The following is a 21,729-nucleotide window of genomic DNA, read 5'->3' as shown; positions in this document are numbered from 1 at the left end:
CATAGAAGAAAATATAATCGTTAAAAAAGAAAAGAATCACAAGTGAACAAGGAGGCTTGTGAACGGAACTCAAGCGTTCTGCATTTATTTCTAACATGACACATCCTTCTCCAAAGCAGCAGACCTACACACGGATGCAGTTTTACACGAGTCAAAGTAAAACCTGACATTTTGCATTCACACAGATCAGCGTCACATCGAGGAAAAATAAAAATAATGGTGGAGGCAGCTTGTTGGTGTGAAACTGATCCGACAGCAGTGAGTTGTGACCTTCTGTTAACGTTATTCACTGTTAACAGAGACGCATCATAATTCAGCAGGTTGAAGACATAGAACACAGTTACACACTAGAGGAAACAGTCATGCACTAGTTTTATCTGACACTAAACACTCGACTATTTCACTGCATGATGGGATTGATTGAGGACACGTTGTGCTGGAAGCCCGTCTGGTGTCTGTTGAACACTTAATGTATGCAGCTGCAGCGTGTGATTGGCCACTTGCACAGGAAACATATAGGTTAGATCACCATAAAATGTTTCAAAATAAAAGCACCTTTAATTCTAAGTGACTGTAAAGTTACTGTTAAAGGCTCACATTCATTGATTTAATGTGTCCATCAAAGTTCATCAGTTTGTGTAACTGATACAGATTTAGTAGCTTTAAGTACCTCAGTAATAAAAATTAAATACATAATTCTCATAGATGTTAAATCTATGTTAAAAATGGATAACCATATATGGTTTGTGCAAGATTTGACTAATTTAATAATTATACTTATTTACTATAGTAAACACAACGTTTGCAACCCTCCGTAATTACTTTTTCAGTTACACATGTAATTAAAATACGTAGTTCAAGTCAATGTTTTTTATAGTAATTGAGTCAAAATGCTTCATGTGAAACTTATTATTTAGATTAGAAAACCTTAACAAAGGTTCAGGATCAATCGCTTGTGATCCAATCATTAATCATGATTTCAATTAATTTGTCAGGAAAATAACTACAGGATCTTTTACTGATATTGCATGTGAGGTTAGCGTTAGCATGGGCTGTAACTTCCCAAACAACCCAAACTAATAAAAGTCACAGAAGAAACGTCTAAAGTTATATTCACGTCCCAAATGTTTGAGATTAAATTTAATCCATGTTTCCTTCTCAATACTTTCAATCCCTGGTAATGACTTAATTCTCAGGTGATTTTTGTTCTGCCTGTGAACATGTTTATGAATGAACTACTTGACTGATTTGGATGAAACGTGGTGGAAGAGTGGAGCCAGATTGATCACGTGATCCACTGCAGTCCCAGTTCACAATAAGCAGCAGCATCTGTGGTTCCAGGAAGAGGAACTTTGAACCCGCAGATAATCGGACTTTGTCAGCTGTGACGTTTGTTGACCAAGTTAAATTTGAACAGATTAGACTTTGAATGCAGCTCCTTGTATGAACTTCTTTTCCTCCTCCTCCTCTTCTTCCACCCCTAAAGAGGCTGTATGAACAGGATGTGATGTTGCACCAGAGTTTGTTGAAATTTGAACATGAATGTCATTTGAATCCGCCACAGGACCGTCTGTTTCTTCTCATTGGGAGGCAGTTAGAGGTCGTAGAGGACCTCCAGCACACAGGCCATAGACCACGCCTGGGTCTCGCAGCTGAACGGGCAGAACTGGCCGTTCTCATTGGTCAGCTCTGGAAGACCCTTCCATGGAGACCTGAGAAGAGACGGGATTGGTCAGAGCTAACAAAAACTGGAAAAACTGTTTCAACTATTTCAGGACCAAAACAAAGAAACAGAGAAAATCAGCACTTAAGGCATCTAATCAAATATGAATATAGATAACCGCAATTAATTTTTATTAATACCAAACAATAGAAGGCAGCAGCATGCCTGTGTTTGAATCTGTAACTATTACAAAATGAATTGAATCTTCCTTTGCTGCATTTGGAAATGTTAAAAAATCTTGATCAATCTTGTCTTAAACGTGTTGCTAGAGTCACATGACTGGATCGATGGAACATTATTGATCATTAGCCGAAGCCTACCAGCTAAAACTTAGTCAAAATAAAGACGTTTTTTAAATCTCTCTAAACAGGTATACCTCTCTAGGTGGGTGTAATGTCGGGACAGGACATTTTTCACCAGGGTGACTGTTTTGTCGTAGGTTTCCTCATCTAGCTTCTTGGCAAAATAGAGTTTTGCGCGCAGGAAGAAACCCACCGGCCAAAGCCACTCCTACACACAAACACACACACACACACACTGATTGATATGAGAGTTCTTCTTACCATCAGTACATTTCTGAATTCATCAATACACTTGCAATACGATGTGTTACTTTCAACAGACTGACATACGAGTAAAGGTTCAGGGCCTGAGGCTATGGGCTCTTGATCCCCACTACCGAAGTCATTAAAAACGTTCCTTTATTTTAAAAAAAGAAAAATTATCAGCATTGAAACTGATTTGTCTACATATTGTCTGATTGAATGTATTTTCATATTAAAAGTTGGAGGTTTAAAATGTAATATTTCAATAATTAAATATGTTATCACACGCCCATAATAGTACTTCATAAAAATAACTGAGGACGTGCTGAAGGCATTTCAAATTGAGTGATTCCTGGAATAGTCTAAAACTACTGAGAAAATTATTTTTGAAGGGGCGGTTAAGTACCTTATTTGTATTGTTTTTGTTGATGATTATTATTGTGTCAACTCCATCTCATAACTTAAATATTAACTTTAGTGTATTTGTGAACAGACTGGCGAATGGGTGAAATTTTCATGGTGTTGGCCTATTTAAAGTCGATGTATATTGTTCTTCTAATCACTTTTAATCAGTTAGAAATGACTGAAAATTCTCAGCTTCAGGAGGGTCACGCCCTGACTCCCGTTCATGGGTTGATAGTTCAGCTTCAGTTCAGTGCAGGTTGAGTTCCACTCACTGGTCCCTGGTGGTAGTTGAAGCCTCTTGCCCGGTGGTAGTTGTCATTGTCGAGTGCGTTGTCATAGACACCACAGTACACCATGTCACTAACAACAAACACAACAAGGTCAGTTTTAGTCTCGCAGAAACAAATGTTCATATTTTAGTTTGTGCGTTTTTTTTAAATAAACTATTAAGGCCTCTTTTACTCTGGGTCCAGCGTCTTCATCCCCAGTGGTCCCAGTAGTTTCTCTTCAGTCACCTCCAGAGCCCTCCAGGCTCTCTGTCCCGTAAACAGCTCTGGAGCCTGTAGAACACACAACCAGTCACAGGTCTAGCCCTTCACACGCCACAGAAATATTAACCAATGAAGAGACAGAAACCTGCAGCTGCTTCACATATCTAAAGCGTTCAGCCGACTCACCACCACCATGGCAATGGGGAAGTTTGGCCTCAGCTGGTAGTCGCACCAAGGGCTGGAAGCCCCGTAGCTGTCCTTATAGATGCCCTTTTTATGCACCAGATCGGGGTGCTTCTCATTGGGATCCTGAGGGGTCCCAGACACCCAGAAACAAGCTTCAAAGGTTTGCTGGATCTGCTGGTTCCACTGGGCGTAAGAGATGAACACGTCTTTACCTGGAACACAGTAAAGACGTTTAGAAGACAATATGTGCGTGATTTTGTGTGTGCCTGTGTGTATGTGTGTGTGTGTGTGTGTGTGTGAGACCATCTCTGTTGACTTTAGCTCCATCGTAGGGGAACAGTCCTTTGGCGTGGAGCTCCACCAGCCAGCGGATGGCTGACTTACTGAGACCTACAATCTCCACTGCTGCTCCATCCCTGCAGACACACCAGAAAACAACAGGCAGCTATTATTATTATTATTATTATTCATTATTGATCAGTGTCTCAAATAAGTTTTCAATTATTAGAGAGGACCATCACCACGTCACAACAATGTGTACAAAATTGGGTGAGGAAATGTATCAGCACAGAATCTAGAGAACTTGGAACAAAATCATGCATTTAGAATTTTACACAATTCTGAGAAGTGGAGAATATTGATCTGATATGGAATTCAGGAGCAAAATGATTCGAAATTCCAACGGAGTTGTCCCAATAAAATATTTGATCACAAAATGCAAAATTTAGTATGAATGAGAGGCCTTTGTGGTTCTGGATGTACTTCTGTACTTCACTGAAAACACCTGAGAAAACATTACTAGCACGACAATGAAAAACCAGCAAACATTTTTTCCTTGACTTTTCATGTAGAGGCTTTGTGAATTTTTGCATCCTCCCAATTCAAGAGGAAGTTGCATGTCAAACATCCTCAATCATCATTTTTGAAAAGAGGCCAATTATGCAGTTATTTTATTATAATAAAATAGAGAAAATGGCCAAGTCAAAAAGTGGCTTTTCAAATGTTTAGTTTAGTTCGACCATCAGTCCACACGTCACACGTCTGTGACTACATTTATGTCAAAGTGAATCCAGTTACGTCTGGGTGTGTTACCTCGGCGTAGCCGGCATCCCTTTGTTCCTTGCTCTCTCGCTCTCTCCCATTTTGTCCATCCAAGTGCCGCAGTTGAAGCGATTTCCTCCGCTCACAAAGCCCGTGGCTGGATCCACTTTGGCCGCCACGCTGAACCCTGACAGGAAGTGGAAAAATTCACCAAGGCTGTAGCCGGAGTCAAGGACTAGTTTAGATATGATCAATCTGAGGTTTCTTCTATGGCAGGGCGATGTTCCCGTTACATCATCATGAGTTTATATTATTCAGAAATTAATCATTTAAACACACACACACCTTCGTCCCTCATATTCATGTCTATCTTAGGGCCAGCGTTTCTTTCTCTGAAGGAAATTCCCTCTAGGTGGCGCTGGAGGGCTTCCTGTATCACGTCATACAGGGGCTGCTCCTGAACACACACAGAAACACACACAAAAACACACACATGTAAAGTTCCACACGAGAAGTTCAGGGTTTGATTGACATTATTTTGTTGGATTTCATCTTTTTAACCTTAGGTGACTCCTACTGACAGCATCAAGAGCTGAAGAGTGACAGCCAGAAACAGGCTACTAAAGCTACGCTAACACGTGTTTTTTTTTTTTTTTGCTGCTGTTGTTTATTGGCTCAGTGATTTTTCACTTAATCACCCGTTTGCATTGACTTTGGAATGTGAGAGCCATTAATCATATTTTTGCATTTTCATTTTGTTTGTATTTGTAACTTACATATGGTTTGTCATGGGTGGCAGTATGTTAACTTGTGTATGCAGTAGTGCACCGGCTGTACGTACCACCTCTCCTGGTGTGAGGGGTTCGCAGTCATCAGTGGGGTACATGCGTGTGACGGAGCAGCGAAGGATTTCATGGCCGTCAGGAACTTGGACAACATAGTCCTGAAAAAACAAAACGCATTTTTCACTTGTAGTTTTCTGCTTTACATCTAAAGCTTCCTGATTGTTTTAATGTGCTAGTAAGTAGAGGTTGAAGGCTCTGATACAGGATTGTATTACTCTCTCACAGTCTAAATAAGGCTGAACTGGATGCTATTTCTTGTAGTCAGACTGAATCAACTTGTAATTAATATACCATTAGTATAACCCTAATAGTATATTGATTCTAAATTACATAATGTACCAAACCACAGCTAAATGACAGGAAATAGAGATGAATTCCCTTTAAAAGTTAAAAACTCCACATGTCTGCTCAGAGCCAACACTTGAAAAGTCAGTCATAATCTACTCACTACAAACATGTTGCCCATTTCCTAAAAAAAAATCACACATGGGAGTTAAATTTTTCAAAATCGTTGCTGAAAACAAGAACGATAAAGATAAAATGAGTTTGTACATTATTGAGACCCCAGGTGGATTTTCTAAACTTGTAAAATGTTTGTTACATCTGTTTTTCAAAATCAATCTTTTCTGATTATTCAATGTACACACCAGCCTTAACCTGCTGCCTAGAAATTCACATTGTGAGTTTTTATTGATCTTATCTGGGGGTGTATAAACACACATTCAAGCCTTCCTTACATGGGTGAACACAAACACCTTAAGCTTATAGGATACAGAGGAGCAAATGGATGTATATAGTCAAATCAATTACATTGAGTTTCCTGAAGTCATTTTTTTTTTTTGGTTTATAGTCCACATCAGTTTTTTAAGGGAATGATGTAATGCCAATCACTAATCACTGACTCTACATTTTAAATGAATTGTCTACCTTCCTCTCAACATCACTGCAGGACCTCACCTGAATGCACTGCAGCCACCACCACACTGCATCTCTGCAGTTGTATCTGGCACAGCGACCCTCACCCAGCAGGTTGGGAATCAAACCGTGTCGCAGAGTCCCGGCAAAGGCCAAGATGATGTTACTATGGAAACCATGACACAAGGCGATTCACTTAGAGTTTAGATACTGTTATAATGTTAATAAGAATACCGGACGACTCAAAGAGCGACACTCATGCTAATGTACCGAGCTTCAATGTGTCTGCCAGTGAGCAGCATCAATCCTCTCAGAGCGATGAAAGTGTCTCGTCCCCAGCATCGGAAAATCCCAGAGGAGAAGTGAGGAAGACCTAAACAGCATCAGTTAGTACGACTATTTAACCTCTTCTCATACCTCCAATGATTTAATTCTATGAAGCATAGCATTACTCATCTACCTGCAGCCATTGAGACGCAGCACTGCTCCTTCTGGCCTGTGATTGGACTGATGCGGTAAGGCACATCCTCTAGTTTCATAGAAAGCTGGGGGAGAGCAGGGAAACGCCCGACACCAGACATCTGAACCGAACCCAGCGCCAGGTGACAAACAAAGGTGGAGCCGTTCTGGACAAAACTACTCAGACAGGGAGAAAAAAAAAATCTCAAGTCCTTACATTTGAAATTGGCGTGTGATCAATACGACCCGTAGATGTTCTCCTACCTGGACATCAGTTTGTACGCAGCATCCAGTGCTGTGGTGTAGGTTGACACCAGAATGCCATCAAAGTAGCAGGGGATGAGATACCGCGGGATGTGCTTCAAGTACGTGAACATGGCTGCCAACCACTGACCCACCTGCAGACGCAAAACGTTTAATGTCATCTGTTCCAGGAGCAGTTTAATGACAGCGGAGAAAAGAAGTCACCCACTTTATCCTTCACTGACAAAATATATTTTCACATGTCTTAAACTCTACGTGGCTGCACAAAAAGTTTTCCCAGAGCAAAGACAAAGGACAGAAGACAAACAAAAACAAATCTGGATGTAGTAAACATGAATGGCTTTAAAAAAATCGAATACTAGGTTGTGCGATTTACGATGAAGTGACACTGCAACATCATGAGTTTTGGTTATTTGTAAGACCTAACCATCAAAATTGAAAGAAATAAAGGCTTGAAATGATTTACTGTATGTGAAATTAATCTATATAACAAATGGATTTCATTTTCTGAAATGAGCGACAAAAAATGTAACTTCTTTATAATATTTGAATGTTTTAAGATGCATCTGTAAATGTGGATCTGAATGATTCAGATTTTTCCCCCAAAATTTTTAGCACAAATACACCTTAATTCAACTGACATCAATCCACTGTCATTGGGTAAAGTGTCCATTAAGTCTGTGAACTCCTCACCTGCTCCAGCGGTCCTTCTCTGTGTATCAGTCTGTTGCTGACAAAGTCTATGAGCCAGTCTCCTTGTCTGAGGTTAGCACAGACCGGATGGCCCAGGTCGTTGTTGGGGCGGATATTAGCCAGCACTGACATCAGACCTGCACATACACAACAGTGACCTTTGCATTCTAGTCAAGGGTTAAAAATCAGCGTGAAGACAAAACCAACGCTAGGGTCTCATTCTTTTTTGAAGAGAGTTTGATCAATGTAGAACACTTAGTGAAAATGTAAAGACTTTAATATCACATGTTCAATACTTTGCATTTCAATGCTCTGTTTTAACATGAGCCAGCCCGCTATCTTTAGTATAGGCCATTATTTTATTGGACAACATTGTATCTATGTCATTACACTGGGTATACTTAATGAGCTATACACAACTGTTTTCCAACTACCTTGTAGTCCAGCATATTTAAGGGCCTCCCAGCCAGGGATGCTGTAACATCCTCCACCATCTTCTTGTTCTTCTGCATCACAGCGATACAGCAGAGTGTTCAGATCTGCTAATGTCAGCTTAGACATCAGTCTGTGAAAGAAAAGTTTGAAACAAACATTTCATATTTAACATACCGTTTACTGACTACCCATTTTTATGATCACCCAGTGCTTCGAGCTATGCTTAATGATATTATACACCAGCATCATAAATGTTATTTTCTGCGATTTTCTGTTTGTAAATTGATGTATAAAGATGAGAAAAAAGAACAAGACAGATGTTCTGAGATCAGGATGGATGCTCAAATTTCTGTGGCAAGTCAAACAAATTCATAATTGTGATATATGTGCTGGTGTGCTCACTGGGCCAGTGGTTTACGCAGTGCTTCTGGGGGGTTTTCTTCCGCCACACTGCCTCTCCTGTACTTTGGACTGAACTGGGACAGGTAGTACCTCAGCACTCCAACCATCTTCTGGGCTTTGGGATCCAAATTCACTCTGTGAAGAAGGCAGGCAACAAAAAGACCAAGCACTGATTAAAATTTAAAACTGGTTTAAAAATAAGAACTAATGTGTGCTCAAAGAGACCGGACACACTGATGTCATGTGTACACCGTTCATGTGAGTCTGGATGCGTGTGTGCGTGGACTACCTGAAGGCAATGACGCTGCCAGGCGTCAGCTTCTGGAAGGTGATTTCCTGCACAAACTCTGATCGACCTTTAGATGTCACTCCGGCTTGCTTCACCACTGTAGACTCTTCTAACTGCACATAGATAGAAATCATTTGATTGATACGCTCATTTGTTTAAAACATACAATGAAATATAATCCTGAAATAATAACAAAGCAGTATTTACAGGAATATGCTCTTTAATTTCCACAGTGTATTCGGGCATGCCATTGATGTAGTCGTCATCCTTCTTATAACTCTGACTCTGCTTTTCAACTGTCCTCGCCTCCAGTACTACTTCCTCGATCTTCCCTTGAGACGCAGGAGAGATAGATTCTCAGCATTTGAAAGTCATGTCGAGCTAGTGTGCAAAAACCACATCTATAACACAAAGATGACTCAAATTTCATGTGTTATTTCTAAGAAAAGCAATAATATTATGTCATACCTGGTATGAACATGGGTGGGATGTTGGTCTCGTACTGGTGGCTTTTGGGGTCCCAGAAGGCTGTTCTACACACTGCTACCACAGACTGGTGTGTGCTTGGACAGTGACGAGTAATGGCAACAATATCTGCATCCACCTGGTCTACATACACCTGGAGCAGGAGGTCACACACGTAAAATAAGCCTCTACTCATAAGGAGAACTGAGTTTACAGTTCATGCTAAAAGTCATCAGCTATTGTCTTCTAGGAATGCTCCTTTTTTATGTCTCTTTTTCTGCTGTGTTACTGGTTTTCACCAATTTAAAAATACATTTGGAATAAACATTGTTTTTATGCATGTATGTATTTTATTTATTTATTTAACAGAGACAATGCAGCCGTATGTTGCGACAAGCTTGCGGCTAACGTGATGCACACAGAGTTTATAGCTAGCGCTACTACTCCAGTCCCCGGTACCTGTATGAATCCTTGGGCAGCCAGTTCCTGGTGGAGCGTATTGAGGGCCAGTTTCCCAGCTATGATGCCAGTCTGGAGTCCAACCTCCCCAGCAGAGGTGGGAGCAGCTGAAGGGTTCCACTTGGGGTACAAACGCTCCTCCTTCACCACAGAGATCTGAACACACAAAGCACTGTAAGACTGAATGTTATGTTTAACTACAGTCACACAATGTTGGTCCAGGTGATATTAGGAGAAATAGATTGAGTGTGTGTTTCTAACCTGGTGTGGTACTAATTCATCATATCCTCTGGTGGATCCAGTAGCACAGCAGGCCATAGAGACCATGGCAGAGCTGGGGAGGGCGTCCAGAGCTGAACGCAGCTGTTTAACACAGGCAATACATTAAAATTTTTTAGGTTGAACTTTAAACCATGTTCAATCATTCATCCCTTCGTTCTTTAACCTCGACAGAGTCTCACCTGTATGGGGCACTCGTTGTCATGGGTTACATCAAGGAACATGGCGTGGGCGATGGACGGCATCAGTGGACGGAGGCTGGGCTGAACTAAAGCTCCGACTGGTTCGCCTCCGTACCGATAAACCAGCCGGCCTTCTTCATGGCTGTCACCAGCTGACATGGCCTCTGAGGAAGAGGAAGAGTCATTACAGGATCCATAGCACTGCAGCACAACGGGCGGCAACACGTATGAAAGCTGGTCAATGTTTAAATCAGGCTATCAAACATTCCTGTGTTCTGTATGCAACCACACTTTATATGCATAAGCAATGCAAATAGTCTGTGTGTGTGTGTGTAGTGGGGGGCACTCTGAGCATTTAAATGACTGTACCTCTGATTAGTGACGTGATCCCTAGTTTGGTTACGAAGACATTATCCAGCTCCTCGCTGCCAGTGAACAGCTCAGCCACCACATAAAGGTTAGGACAAACCGTTCGGGCCGCATCCAGCATGAACTGCTCGACCACAGCAAGGCAGGGTAACAAAGCCAGGCAGAGAGGAAGAGGTCAGGATGGGGGTAAGGGGAGAGAGTAGTAGGAGAGTTCATTTGGGGTGCAACCGGTTAGTGATAATGAACCTCAGAATAACACAACATGCCACCATCCAGTGAGTGAAAACAGAGCAAAGGGAGAAGGAGACAGAAACAACGTTAGTTCATCCGTGAGAGTTGTACCTCGTACAAGGCTGCTAATTCCCAGCCGGTTAACAAACACATTGTCAATGTGTTCGCTGCCTGTAAACAACTCAGCTATCACATACAGGTTGGGTCTGACACCCCTGGCTGCGTCTAACATGGCCTGGACGAGACGACACACACACACACATACACGCATTACACACACAGAGAGAAAAGAGGGGTCTGCTGTTAACATGACTGGACCTAAACAGAAAAAACAGTCTGCAATGAACTGAAACATGCAAGCTCATTTAGATGATTTAAGATTTTTATCATGTATAGTCATATAGTAGTACTTTGAGATATGAGTTTAAGTCATTCCATCACTGCAAGTCAAACAACTCGTAAGTCAAATGAATTTTCCCCATTTAAAATAACTAAAATTATTTTAATTCCTTCCAGCCTTATAAAAAAACAAAACTAAAACACCCTAAATTTTAAAACAAAATTTTTTAAATTTACTGACCTACTTACCTATCTAAGTGAACAATGATAAAGAATGAAAAGAAACCCAAAACCAATGAGCAAGCAAGAGCTACATCTTGGCTCTGATGACAACATGTGGGAAAGAACAAGATGCAACAACATCAGCTGATGTTGCATCCATCCGCTAACTAGTGGTGATATCCTGAAGCACGACTCGTTACTCTGATTTTCACTCGTACGTCGAAAAATAAAATGGACTGAGAGACGGCTCATATCTCAAAAAACTTGCATGTCAAGATACTACTGTGCTTAAAATATGTAACAAATGGAATTTACTAATGAAATATGTCTCTCTGTGTTTCATCTTTCTTTTAGTTAGTGAAGTTCAATATTCACATGTTATTACAGTGGTGGAGAAAATAAGTACTACGACTAATGGAAATTAGTGGGACGAATAAAGGTTTATCTTAACTAAATTAGTCTGCAATCTACTCTAGTAAGATTGGATTGCTAACACACGAGTCTGTGCACCATTTGACTCAATTTATTGAGGGACATCTATAATTATAGCTAATATATGTGCTAATATCTGGCAATGCTACACACCTCAGCTACATGTAGAGGTGTAGAGTGGCAGTTGTCTAGTCTGACTCCATGGAAGTAGTTGGCTGTGATTTCAGTGTATTTCTTCATGTGGTCCCACAGGTATGGGCAGTCTTCAGGCCCCCTCCCATAGCGGAGTTTCACACTGTCCCCCCAACATATCAGCTCTCTACGCAGGTACACGTTGGATCCTTTGGGGGTGGGGGGGCACCAACACAGACAGAGAACCACAGGTACATCAGCAGTTCAACCTCTAACTTGCAAACACGGATGAAGTATTAAAACACATCAATATCAATATTTGTAATGAAGGAAATTCACCATTGGACACCAGACAGAAGTTTAATAATTAAAGGAAAATATTCAGTGCATGGCTTTCTAAAAAATACTGTTCTAAATATACTAATATCTGATCAATCAAGAGCAATTTATTGCTCAGAAACTCAACTTCTGGTTAGATAGACCAAGTTGGAGATCACTGAGCTGGTTACAGTTCCAGATCCCTACTACTTGTAAGCTTAACATTCTTACCTGGCTCAGCAAAGTTTCGCAGTGGATCGTCGCCCATCACCCAACCGTTGTGAGCCAGGAAGTGACATGTCTTCTCTGGCTGGTCGAGCAGCTGCATCTCCTGCTCCAGTGTCATGTCCTGATATGGGAAGGTGAAATACCTGAGACAGACAGACAGGTGAGAATACTAAAGTCCCACCATCGTAGTTTAGAAAATACATGACACAAACGGTTGAGGATATTCGGCTTTTGGTTAGTATTTCAGGATGAACCTAAAACGGATCATCCTGAAATTAGACAATAGAAGCACTTTTCATATGTATATTTAAACTGACACAAAAAAATACCAGAGCCTGTTTACACTTTGATACCTGGTAACCAGAGGGTTTTTCTTGGTCACAGGTCCCAGTCTGGGGCCATGTTCTGCCAGACGCTCATACATTACATTTCCCACCACGCAGTTGGCAGCCTACAAAGAAAAACAAGAAGAGGATAATGAGGTTAAAGTGACATAAAGGACCTATTCTGAGAACCCTCAGTGTGCCTTCATTTGCTCACACTGTGCTAATGCTGTACAGAATGCATTATGTTCACATGTCCTCAGAGAACTATTTTAGTAGAGAGCTTAATGACTGATGACATTTAGACATTTCCAGCAAGGACATCAGTCTCTGACCCCTGACCAGTCATTATCAGTTATCATACTCTGCTGCTGTACACCAACATAATCCATAGAATCTGTGGAGTTGATATCAGTTTAAAAGATTTTGAATGTTCTCCAGAGGTCTGTCGTAAGTTATGACATTTCCATCTTAAAAAACAAAATCCTCAATTTCGGAATCATATTATACGATAAAATAAAAAGAGAATCTGAAACCAAGTAAATACATCAACATTAACCGGCTGTATTAATGTATTTTCACGCATAGGTTTACGCATTTAACATGATAACCATGATAACAAAAAGGATTGACCTCAGGAAAAATCTTATTTTCTTTCCCCTTGAAGCAGATTTTTTGGTTGCATAAAAAAATAACATGTGCATGGAGACAGCTTCTGTAATTTAAAAAAAGTGCACTTTACCATATAGTAAAAGTAATAATGAAGTTGTATGGACAACAAACATAAAAATTTTGGAAACTCCCAAGACCTTTATTTTTTTTTTGTCAAATGTCATGGATGGACAAATAAACATACAAATTCTGTATAAACTTGAAGTAAACATGAAGTTATAATAGTTGTAATTATTCTTCATCATACCTGACATAGTTACATCAAACAGAAAGGAGATAAAAACATTGCAGTAGTAAACTTTGTGCAAACCCATACTTGTGTAATTATAAAACTTTTCATCATCATTGCTCTTTATTTATTTATTTATTTTCCGTTGTCCTAAAGGAGGTTCTGTCACCTGAGACCAAACCAGCTACTCGGTTCCTGTTAATCTCACCTGCTCCTGATGCTGGTGTACGATGTGGACCTGCTCGTCGTTCAGGTCATTTAGTTTCTGTCTCAGCCAACCACAACACTCCTCGATGTGCTCGGGGGAGGAGCTAAAGAAAGAGAGAAGGAACGTAAAACAAAAAACACCACAGCTGTGCAGTCTATAAAGTATACAGTTATAGTTTCAGTGTCTGAAAATTCGTCAAAATACATAAAAAAATTAATGTACTTATGCTTCATTCATTTTGGGTTTTAATGTATTATGGAATTAGTTTAGCATAAATTACAAAAGTTTGAATGATACAAGTTCTTGCTTGAAGTTTTGACTCTAACCTGTGAGGTACAAATGTCTCCAGCGCCGAGTCCATGTCCACTGTGTTGCCATAACGACGATAATTTGGGTCCTGGATTATCTTCAGACCTTTCTTTCCTCCAGTCTTAATGTGATCTGGCTTGGTGCCTAAAAACATCAAAATTACATTAAAAAAGATATTTACAGGAGAAGTTCACACAAACATCTAAATTCTGAGGTTTATAACTCAACACATGCTGACGAAACTTTTAGAGAAGTGCCACCAAACTGTGGAGTCCTTTAAGTTAGTTTTATAACCCAACTTTTTCATTTTTAGTTCAATGACATAGATTTTCCTCATCAATAAACAGACTATTGTACAATACTACTAGCCTACAATAGAATCAGTGAATTCTAATGGTCGTGGTTTATTTCTAAAGTTGAGATGAGTTGAATTAATTTTTTCTACCAAATGTATGTGTTTGGATGAAAAGATTTTTTTTTTCCATTTCCAAGCATTGATTCTTCATTGAACACAGGAAAGTCTGTCATCATCGCTTCCTGTGCTGCTGCTGAAATGTCTGTGCTGCAACCAAGAAAATGTTTTCCTTGCTTTGCAGCACTACTTCTAGTATGGACAGATCTACAGTACAAACCATTTTGTAGTTGGGTTCTAAACTGCTCCACAGCGCTTTCCACTTTGACCTGGTAGAACTCCCATAGCTTGATCTGAGGAAACACATCCTGCCACAACACACCATGGATGGCCTATGACACAAATCAACAAACAGGAGAGGAGGAAGCAAACAAAGAGGTCAATACTATGACTCTGGCATGACCTGCAGAAATAGTGTTGTTTATACAGACATTTAATGATTTCATTTTATTCCTATATTAACTTTCACTTTATTCATTGACTTTTTACCACTACTGTTTCTGATGATTGATCTGATATAAGTTCTCAGTGTTAGATATTTGTCACCTTTTTAGGATGCAGCTGGACATTTGGATCGGACAGGTTTCGGGTTTGTCTGGTCCAAAGTAAATTCTCAGATTTGTCCAAATGGATTTTGGTCATTCTGGGGACCTTATTGCCTTCAGTACTCTAATAACGAGCAGCTAGTGGTAACTAGTGTTAGATTTGATAATTTTGGTTCAGGTCCATTTGTTTGATTGTAGCTTGGTTTCCAAAAGCGACATCACATTAGTCAGTCAGATGATGAATGCCAAAGGCTAAATTTAGAGCTATGCTCATGTCATAAGACCAATCCCACTGCACAGGTGTGAAGCGGCTGTGATGAAAATCGTCCTGACTCACATTCAGATGGCTCTCACTGGTGATGTCAGCTGGAAGACCTTTAGCTTTGTAGCGACCTTCTGCTACTCTGGTGGTTAAATGCCAGAGGGCTCTGTCTAAGATCCAGGCTGGTCGCAGGTGGGGAGAATTCACCAGGTTGTAGCCACACTCTGGATGCTCCTTGAGCCACAGGCTATTAGCAGCTGTGGAGAAAAGAGAAACACAAAAAACAAAATCAATGTTTAACTCGTATTTAAGGATTTCATTAGGGTTGAGCTACACTTCTGGTGGAACTGGATGATGACATGTCTCAGGATGTTTATGATGTCTGCATCTTATCCACCATGTGGGCGTCAAGCTCACTGTACATTTTTGATCTTTTATATATTTTTTTGTCTTTTAGGGATTGTATTGGTATTTGTTTAGTTGTGCATTTAAATGTTTCCTTGTTGTGCATTTGTGCCTTTGTGTGACTTGTGTATATATCTCGTCTCTTTAGCAAACCCTCACCTGTATGATTATACACTACGTCTGTAATGCACAGTATGTTCCATTCTGTCTTCAGCTTCTCCACCAACGCCCCCAACTCTGTCCAGCTGTAGCTCCGGCCTTCCGGACTGAACTCGGGGTTAAAGGCCAGCTGGTCTGCCAGAGAGTAACAGGATCTGGACTCTCCTAGAGTCTGGAGGGGTGTAAAGTGGATCATGTTGTATCCTGTAACAAAAAAACACAAAACACACACAGACACTTAGACTATGGTAACGATAAACGGTGTGGAAGATGAAGATGATTAAGATGACCTAATTAAGCTTCAGGACCACAGATAGAGGATGGCCATCACTCACATCTACAGAAAACGATGCAAAAGACACGAACGCACCTGACTCTTTAGCGACGCGGAGTCGATCCAGCCAGCCGTCAAAGCGCCCCAGACATTTGGACAGGTACGTCTGGATGGTGACGCAATCTAACGGAAGGACGTGATCGTCTTCTCCGACACGAAGAACTGGATCAACAACTATGTACCCTCTTCCTGACTTATCTGTGTCTCTGTGGAAACAAAACAACAAACATTCTGGTAAACAATGATTTAGGGAAATGATGGATGCTGTGGAGGTGGACGAGTAGTTATGACTGGAATCAGGGTCTGATAAGCAAAAGAAAATCCATCCAATCCTATGTTGTCCTATCCTACCTATCCTTTGATCCAAAGTCAGATGATCACAATATGGTTGTCTCTTGTAAGTGCACCTTGAGTCAAGAATGATTTGTAAGACATGTCCATTGTTAGAATGCATGCTGTCATCATTGTCATTTAACCCCATGATAATTTAACAGTCAGAGGTGACATTTTCAGTTCAATCAGTCCAGAAACATACAGGATGTTTATTTATTTCAGAAGCTGCTTTTTGTAGTGGTGCTCATTTAAATGAATTTATGGAATCAGAGATCTTCCTTCCTCAGCTTGCATGATATCATTATCATTATATTGTTAATCAATCATTTCAAAATATGGTCCGTAACCTGTTGTCCATTATCAGGGAAGTCTTACCCATATCCAAAGTAGTATTCATAGGATCCGGCTCTCTTGAGATCCAGAAAACAGAACTTGTCAGAGTCATCCTCTTTTCCTGATGGGTAGTTCCATGCCAAAACATGGAATTTATTTCGTTCAAATGGCTGTCCCTCCAGTGGATAGTTGGTGTGGACCATCACCTGTTTCCCTTGAAGACTGGGACCCAACCTGAACTGGAGCTCAAAACCTGAGGAAACAGAGAGATTTTAACTACTATTTCAAAAGACCGGCCTATAAGAAACCACAGAAACAAATGGCTCTGGATGAAAAAGATCAGTGCTTCTTTTTGGTATTTGGCAGACCAGTTACTGTAACGGTGCACTGCTGCCCTCCTCTGTTCGTTAGAATTATAGCTCCTACAAAGTGGGAAATTTTCACCTTTGCAGTAACGCTGCTGTTTATTCATTTAGTAACTTCTTAGTGACTGAATTTACATTTTTGTTACTGCAGAGACTAAAACATTAGTAGAAACTTACCTAATATTTCCTTTTTAAAAAGGACTGACTACATAAATATAAATATAATCATGAACTATCATTAACCAGAATCCCATCATTTGAGTCATTTACTGTCATACTAAACTGTGCATAAAGCAAATGTTTTCAAACAATTAGTAGTTACGAAAACTGTATTTAGAAGAAGCGTTACCTTGTTCCAGTCTGAACAGGGTCCTCTCTAAATTCTCCATGTCATTCAGCATGAGGACTCGGATTTGTTTCAGGTGTTGGGGCAACATATTAAGGTGGTCTCCTTAAAATAAGTTAATCTCTGGCCTCCTGTAATAAAAAAAATATAGCTCAAAATAGTTACAATCATTTATTTATCACAAAACACCTTTCATACTAGAGAGCAGTTGAAAAGAGTAAACCTCAACCAAAGTTAATAAGACAAAAGAGTCAAAATAAAAATCCAGGAACCACACCTTCCTTCAGATGAACGTCATGATTTAATCACTTTTTCTTTTCTCAAAAGCCCACTTTCACACAAAGCTTTAATGACGTACACTTAAAACCAGTTATTCTGCTTCCTGGTTATCCAAGGGCATTTTGGGAAAATACTCTGGTCTGACGAGACAAAAGTTGACCTTTGTGGAAGGTATGTGTCCTAATACGTGAAACATAACAGTAACGGCACATTCCACGTTGGGTTCTACAGTAGGTTTATGACAAAACACACCAGAAATCACACTTCTGAATGGCTGAAGACAAAACAAAGAACACTTAGGAGTGGCCTAGTCCTGACCTGAATCCCACTGAGATGCTGTGGAATGACCTTAAAAAGGTGGTTCATGCTCAGAAACCCTCCAATGTGACTGAATTACAACAGTCCTGCAAAGAGGAGTGGGACAAAATTCCTCCACAGCACTGTGACTCTTTGCAAGTGTTTGCAAATGCTTGATTACAGTTGTTGCTGCTAGTGTGGCCCAACACGTTACCAGGTTTAGCAGGTAATCTTCTTTTCAGACAGGGCTGGTAGATTTGGATTTAGATTACATTAGATGGAACTTTATTAATCCCACAGTGGGGAAATTCAGGTGTTTTGTACATGTATATATGAAGATATTATACACACAAACATTTATACACACTATATATTTATTTATACACACACACACACACATATGTACAGTATATGCACATATATACATATATGAGTACACACATATATAGTTCATACATAGGATATTACCAAACATATTTGCTCAACTATCCAAATCACTGAATTCATGCAGTGTCAGATGCAGTGTTGTGAAGCATTCAACCACTGGACTCCAGCACGCTGCTGCGGAGGTGTTCTCTGGAGTGACAAATCACACTTCTTTGTCTGGAAATTTGATGGTTGAGTTTGGGTTTAGCAGTTTCCAGGAGAACGATACTCGTCTAACTGCACTGTGTGAGTTGTTTTGTGTGTGTGTGTGTGGGGGGGGGGGCTGGGGTAGGCAACTTATTTCCAGTGAAAGGAACTCTTAATGCTTCTCCACACCAAGAAATTTCAGACAATTTCATGCTCCCACCTTTTTGGAGATCTCCCTTGCTTGTGCACCAGTTCACAAAGCAAAGTCCGTAAGACATTGAGTGAGTTTGGTATTGAAGAACTGGACTTGCCTGCACAGAGTCAACCTGATTGAACACCTTTGGGATGAATTACAGAGGATCCAGGTCTTCTCGTCCAACATCACTGTCTGAACTCACAAATTCCCTTCTGGAAGAATGGTCAAAAATTCCAATAAACACTTCCAATAAACATTGTGGAAATCTTTCCTAGATGAGGTTAAGCTGTTACTGCTTTATGGGATGGACCGACATGTCATATCCTATGGGATGTCACTCAGGTTCTGAAGCATATGAAGGCAGGCAAGTGAACACGTTTGGTAATATAGTTTATATGGTATGATGAGAGGGTTAAATGTTTAACAACAGCTTTTAGGCAACCGTTTTTTGACACATGCATTGTGTAAACCTGCCGTAACAGTATGAGGAAGTACCACATATGTTGGTTCACCTCAGCGCAATCTGACAATAGCAGCCAGATCTGGTTTTGGACAATAACATTCCTTATTGTCCACTGGTGATTTAACCTCTGCAGCAGGTGCAAAGTGGCTGGAACAATTTATCCTTTCAAATTATTTAATTGACATCTTTTATTGAACAGTAATTGGGATTGCATTTTTAAGATAATTCAGATATATTTTCAGATTAATGCAAAAAAGTTCTTCAATGTGCCATAAGAATTAATACGTAAATGTAAAAATGGCCTGGAATTTCTTCATATCATACATTCTGAAATCATTCATAAGGATCAGATTCCAGTTTAATCAGAATCCAAATCAACATTAAGAAGCCCTTACTGCCATTGTATGATGTGTTTATCAGGGGTACTCCTTTTCTTTCATGCATAAAAACACTGCACACAGGAAAAATGACAGTACCTGAAACAAATACATTCATATAATATAATTTTTAAGAAACCCCCTAGAAAGGTTTTCATAAAGAAACTGTATGCAATGCATGGTTTTTATTGCATTACCAATGAGTTCCTTCTACAGGTGGATAGATGACTTACACACACACACACACACACACACACACACACACACACACACACACACACACACACACACACACACACACACACACACACACACAGTCGTGGGATCAGGTTGTGTTCAGTTCTGTGATAACTGTGAGGAGGATCGTGCATTTTGAGTCAATGAACCCTCTTCCACCTCCTCTGAGTCTGCGCAGGGCTCCTGTCCGACCAGAACAAGGTCAAGAATCCACCCGTTAATGTCAGGCTCTCTATTTTTAAAGCGGTCCCCTTTCACTGAGCCAAACAGACAAGTACAATCACACAGGACGACAGACGAGTCACCAAGGTGATCCAAGAACCCCCAAAAGCACATGCGCTCCAAACCCAAACCCTGTTCCAAATATGTGTATTTTAATGTTGACTCCCTTACAAGCACCCCATTAATCCGGTTAAACATATTACAAATATCTGATTTTGTTTTTGATTATCCATAAAAAAGTTCGGCATACTTATAATACATTGCACACAAACAGAATACTTATATAGAGGAAGATATTTATTTGTTTATTTGACGGTCCTTCAAATACTCTGCAATGGGTGGTGACGTCATAAAGTCACGAACAGATTTCAATCCACAAAGGGAGTCCAGGTTTAGTTTGGAGGCTATAACGGTTGTCTTTAGTCGTGTCAGCTAGCTAACCAAGCTGGTGATGTATTATCTCGACCTGTTAGCCATTATCTGACATAAAACACACAAGAGCTCGTTAATGCTACACAACAGCGAACCACAACACTAATGTGTCTGGGCTCACTCACCTGTCAAATGTTTTCGACCGGTCCCGGTAACAGGAGGACAGTAAGTTCCCAGTTCGACCCCACGGACCAGCGATTTTCCTGGATGGAAATGTTGAACTGAGGAGGCGGGGCCCAAAAAAGTTCCTGACCGGAACTAACAAAATAAAAGCATCCAAATATTAAGGAGAAGTTCCTGAACGGAAATAACCAAATAAAAGGATCCAAATATTAAGGAGCAGAATTTCTCTTTTCATTCAAAGCGGTCTTTATTTTAAAAAAAAAAAAAGAGAAGAAAAACGGCTTACGGAAGCTATTTGTTTTGAGCCAGGTTTGTGCAGTAGCTACCTGTTTTCTAGAAGTAGGAATTTAGGGCTTTACTCATGAGAATATCGTGAACTTGACAACTTGTACTTGTTAGGCCTATATTGGGACATGAACCCAGCTGTTGTCTGGTTGATGGTACTTGAAGCTTTATCCCAGGAATGGATATCATATTATAATTTAATGAAGTTCAGCATGCCTAACACTTATAATTATTATTTCACCTTCTGGCTTGTCCCGTTAGGAGTCGCCACAGCATGTCATCCTTTTCCATGCCATCCTATCTTCTTCATCCTCCTCTCTCACAGCAACTGCTCTCAGGTCTCCCTCATTACATCCGTCCACCTTGTCTTTGAGCCGGTATGGAATTCTTTAGATGAACACTCGTACCTCAACCCTCTGCATTTCTCCAGGCTTGGGACCGGCCTACCATTGACACTGGCTTGTGCCCCCGTAGGGCTGAATTATATGCTGACTAACGCTAACTTGCACAATTTGCATTGCACAGTAGCTAAATTCATCAGAGTCACGCACACACACACACACACACACACACACACACACACAGTACCTCAAACAGGGGCGAGTTACGTAACCCATCACTGAAGCTCTGTGTTTGGACAGAGCAGCACGATGGGCCAGTT

General features: G+C 40.4%; 1 protein-coding gene across 3 annotated transcripts; it reads right to left on the bottom strand.

Annotated features, from left to right (window-relative positions):
• Positions 1-54: 54 nt before the first annotated feature.
• agla (amylo-alpha-1, 6-glucosidase, 4-alpha-glucanotransferase a) lies at positions 55-21,422 on the bottom strand. Of its 3 annotated transcripts, XM_068340626.1 has the most exons (37): positions 21,310-21,422; positions 20,786-20,918; positions 19,045-19,141; positions 17,588-17,715; positions 16,916-17,126; positions 16,244-16,413; positions 15,874-16,077; positions 15,385-15,566; positions 14,723-14,834; positions 14,108-14,234; positions 13,782-13,884; positions 12,703-12,800; positions 12,353-12,492; positions 11,825-12,012; positions 10,448-10,571; positions 10,079-10,242; positions 9,879-9,980; positions 9,618-9,773; positions 9,162-9,312; positions 8,901-9,025; positions 8,694-8,806; positions 8,405-8,539; positions 8,002-8,132; positions 7,568-7,704; positions 6,875-7,008; positions 6,612-6,787; positions 6,422-6,524; positions 6,194-6,317; positions 5,233-5,334; positions 4,737-4,848; positions 4,443-4,578; positions 3,654-3,766; positions 3,351-3,562; positions 3,136-3,233; positions 2,946-3,033; positions 2,100-2,233; positions 55-1,712 (listed from the first exon to the last, which is right to left on the bottom strand). In XM_068340626.1, the coding sequence occupies exons 4-37, from the start codon at positions 17,673-17,675 to the stop codon at positions 1,595-1,597; spliced, it is 4,611 nt and encodes a 1,536-aa protein (XP_068196727.1). In that variant the 5' UTR covers positions 17,676-17,715; positions 19,045-19,141; positions 20,786-20,918; positions 21,310-21,422; the 3' UTR covers positions 55-1,594. The 3 variants fall into 3 exon arrangements, with proteins under 3 accessions (XP_068196727.1, XP_068196728.1, XP_068196726.1); XM_068340627.1 differs by lacking the exons at positions 10,448-10,571; positions 19,045-19,141 and adding an exon at positions 10,790-10,913; XM_068340625.1 differs by lacking the exon at positions 19,045-19,141 and having other exon boundaries at positions 21,310-21,421.
• Positions 21,423-21,729: the final 307 nt, after the last annotated feature.

Source organism: Antennarius striatus, chromosome 18 (assembly GCF_040054535.1).
Source record: "Antennarius striatus isolate MH-2024 chromosome 18, ASM4005453v1, whole genome shotgun sequence".
NCBI lineage: Eukaryota > Metazoa > Chordata > Actinopteri > Lophiiformes > Antennariidae > Antennarius > Antennarius striatus.
Note: the sequence above shows the minus strand (reverse complement) of the source record. Positions and strands in the feature narration are given on the sequence as shown.

Bases quoted from the DNA above. Each gene is read 5' to 3' on its own strand.
- agla (XM_068340626.1), bottom strand. From the start codon at position 17,675: ATGTTGCCCCAACACCTGAAACAAATCCGAGTCCTCATGCTGAATGAC. The intron at 9,026-9,161 runs GTATGACATAAT...CTGCGTCTCAAG, and splicing joins CCCACCCATGTTCATACCAG to GGAAGATCGAGGAAGTAGTA. The intron at 4,849-5,232 runs GTACGTACAGCC...GTGTGTGTTCAG, and splicing joins CCCTCACACCAGGAGAGGTG to GAGCAGCCCCTGTATGACGT.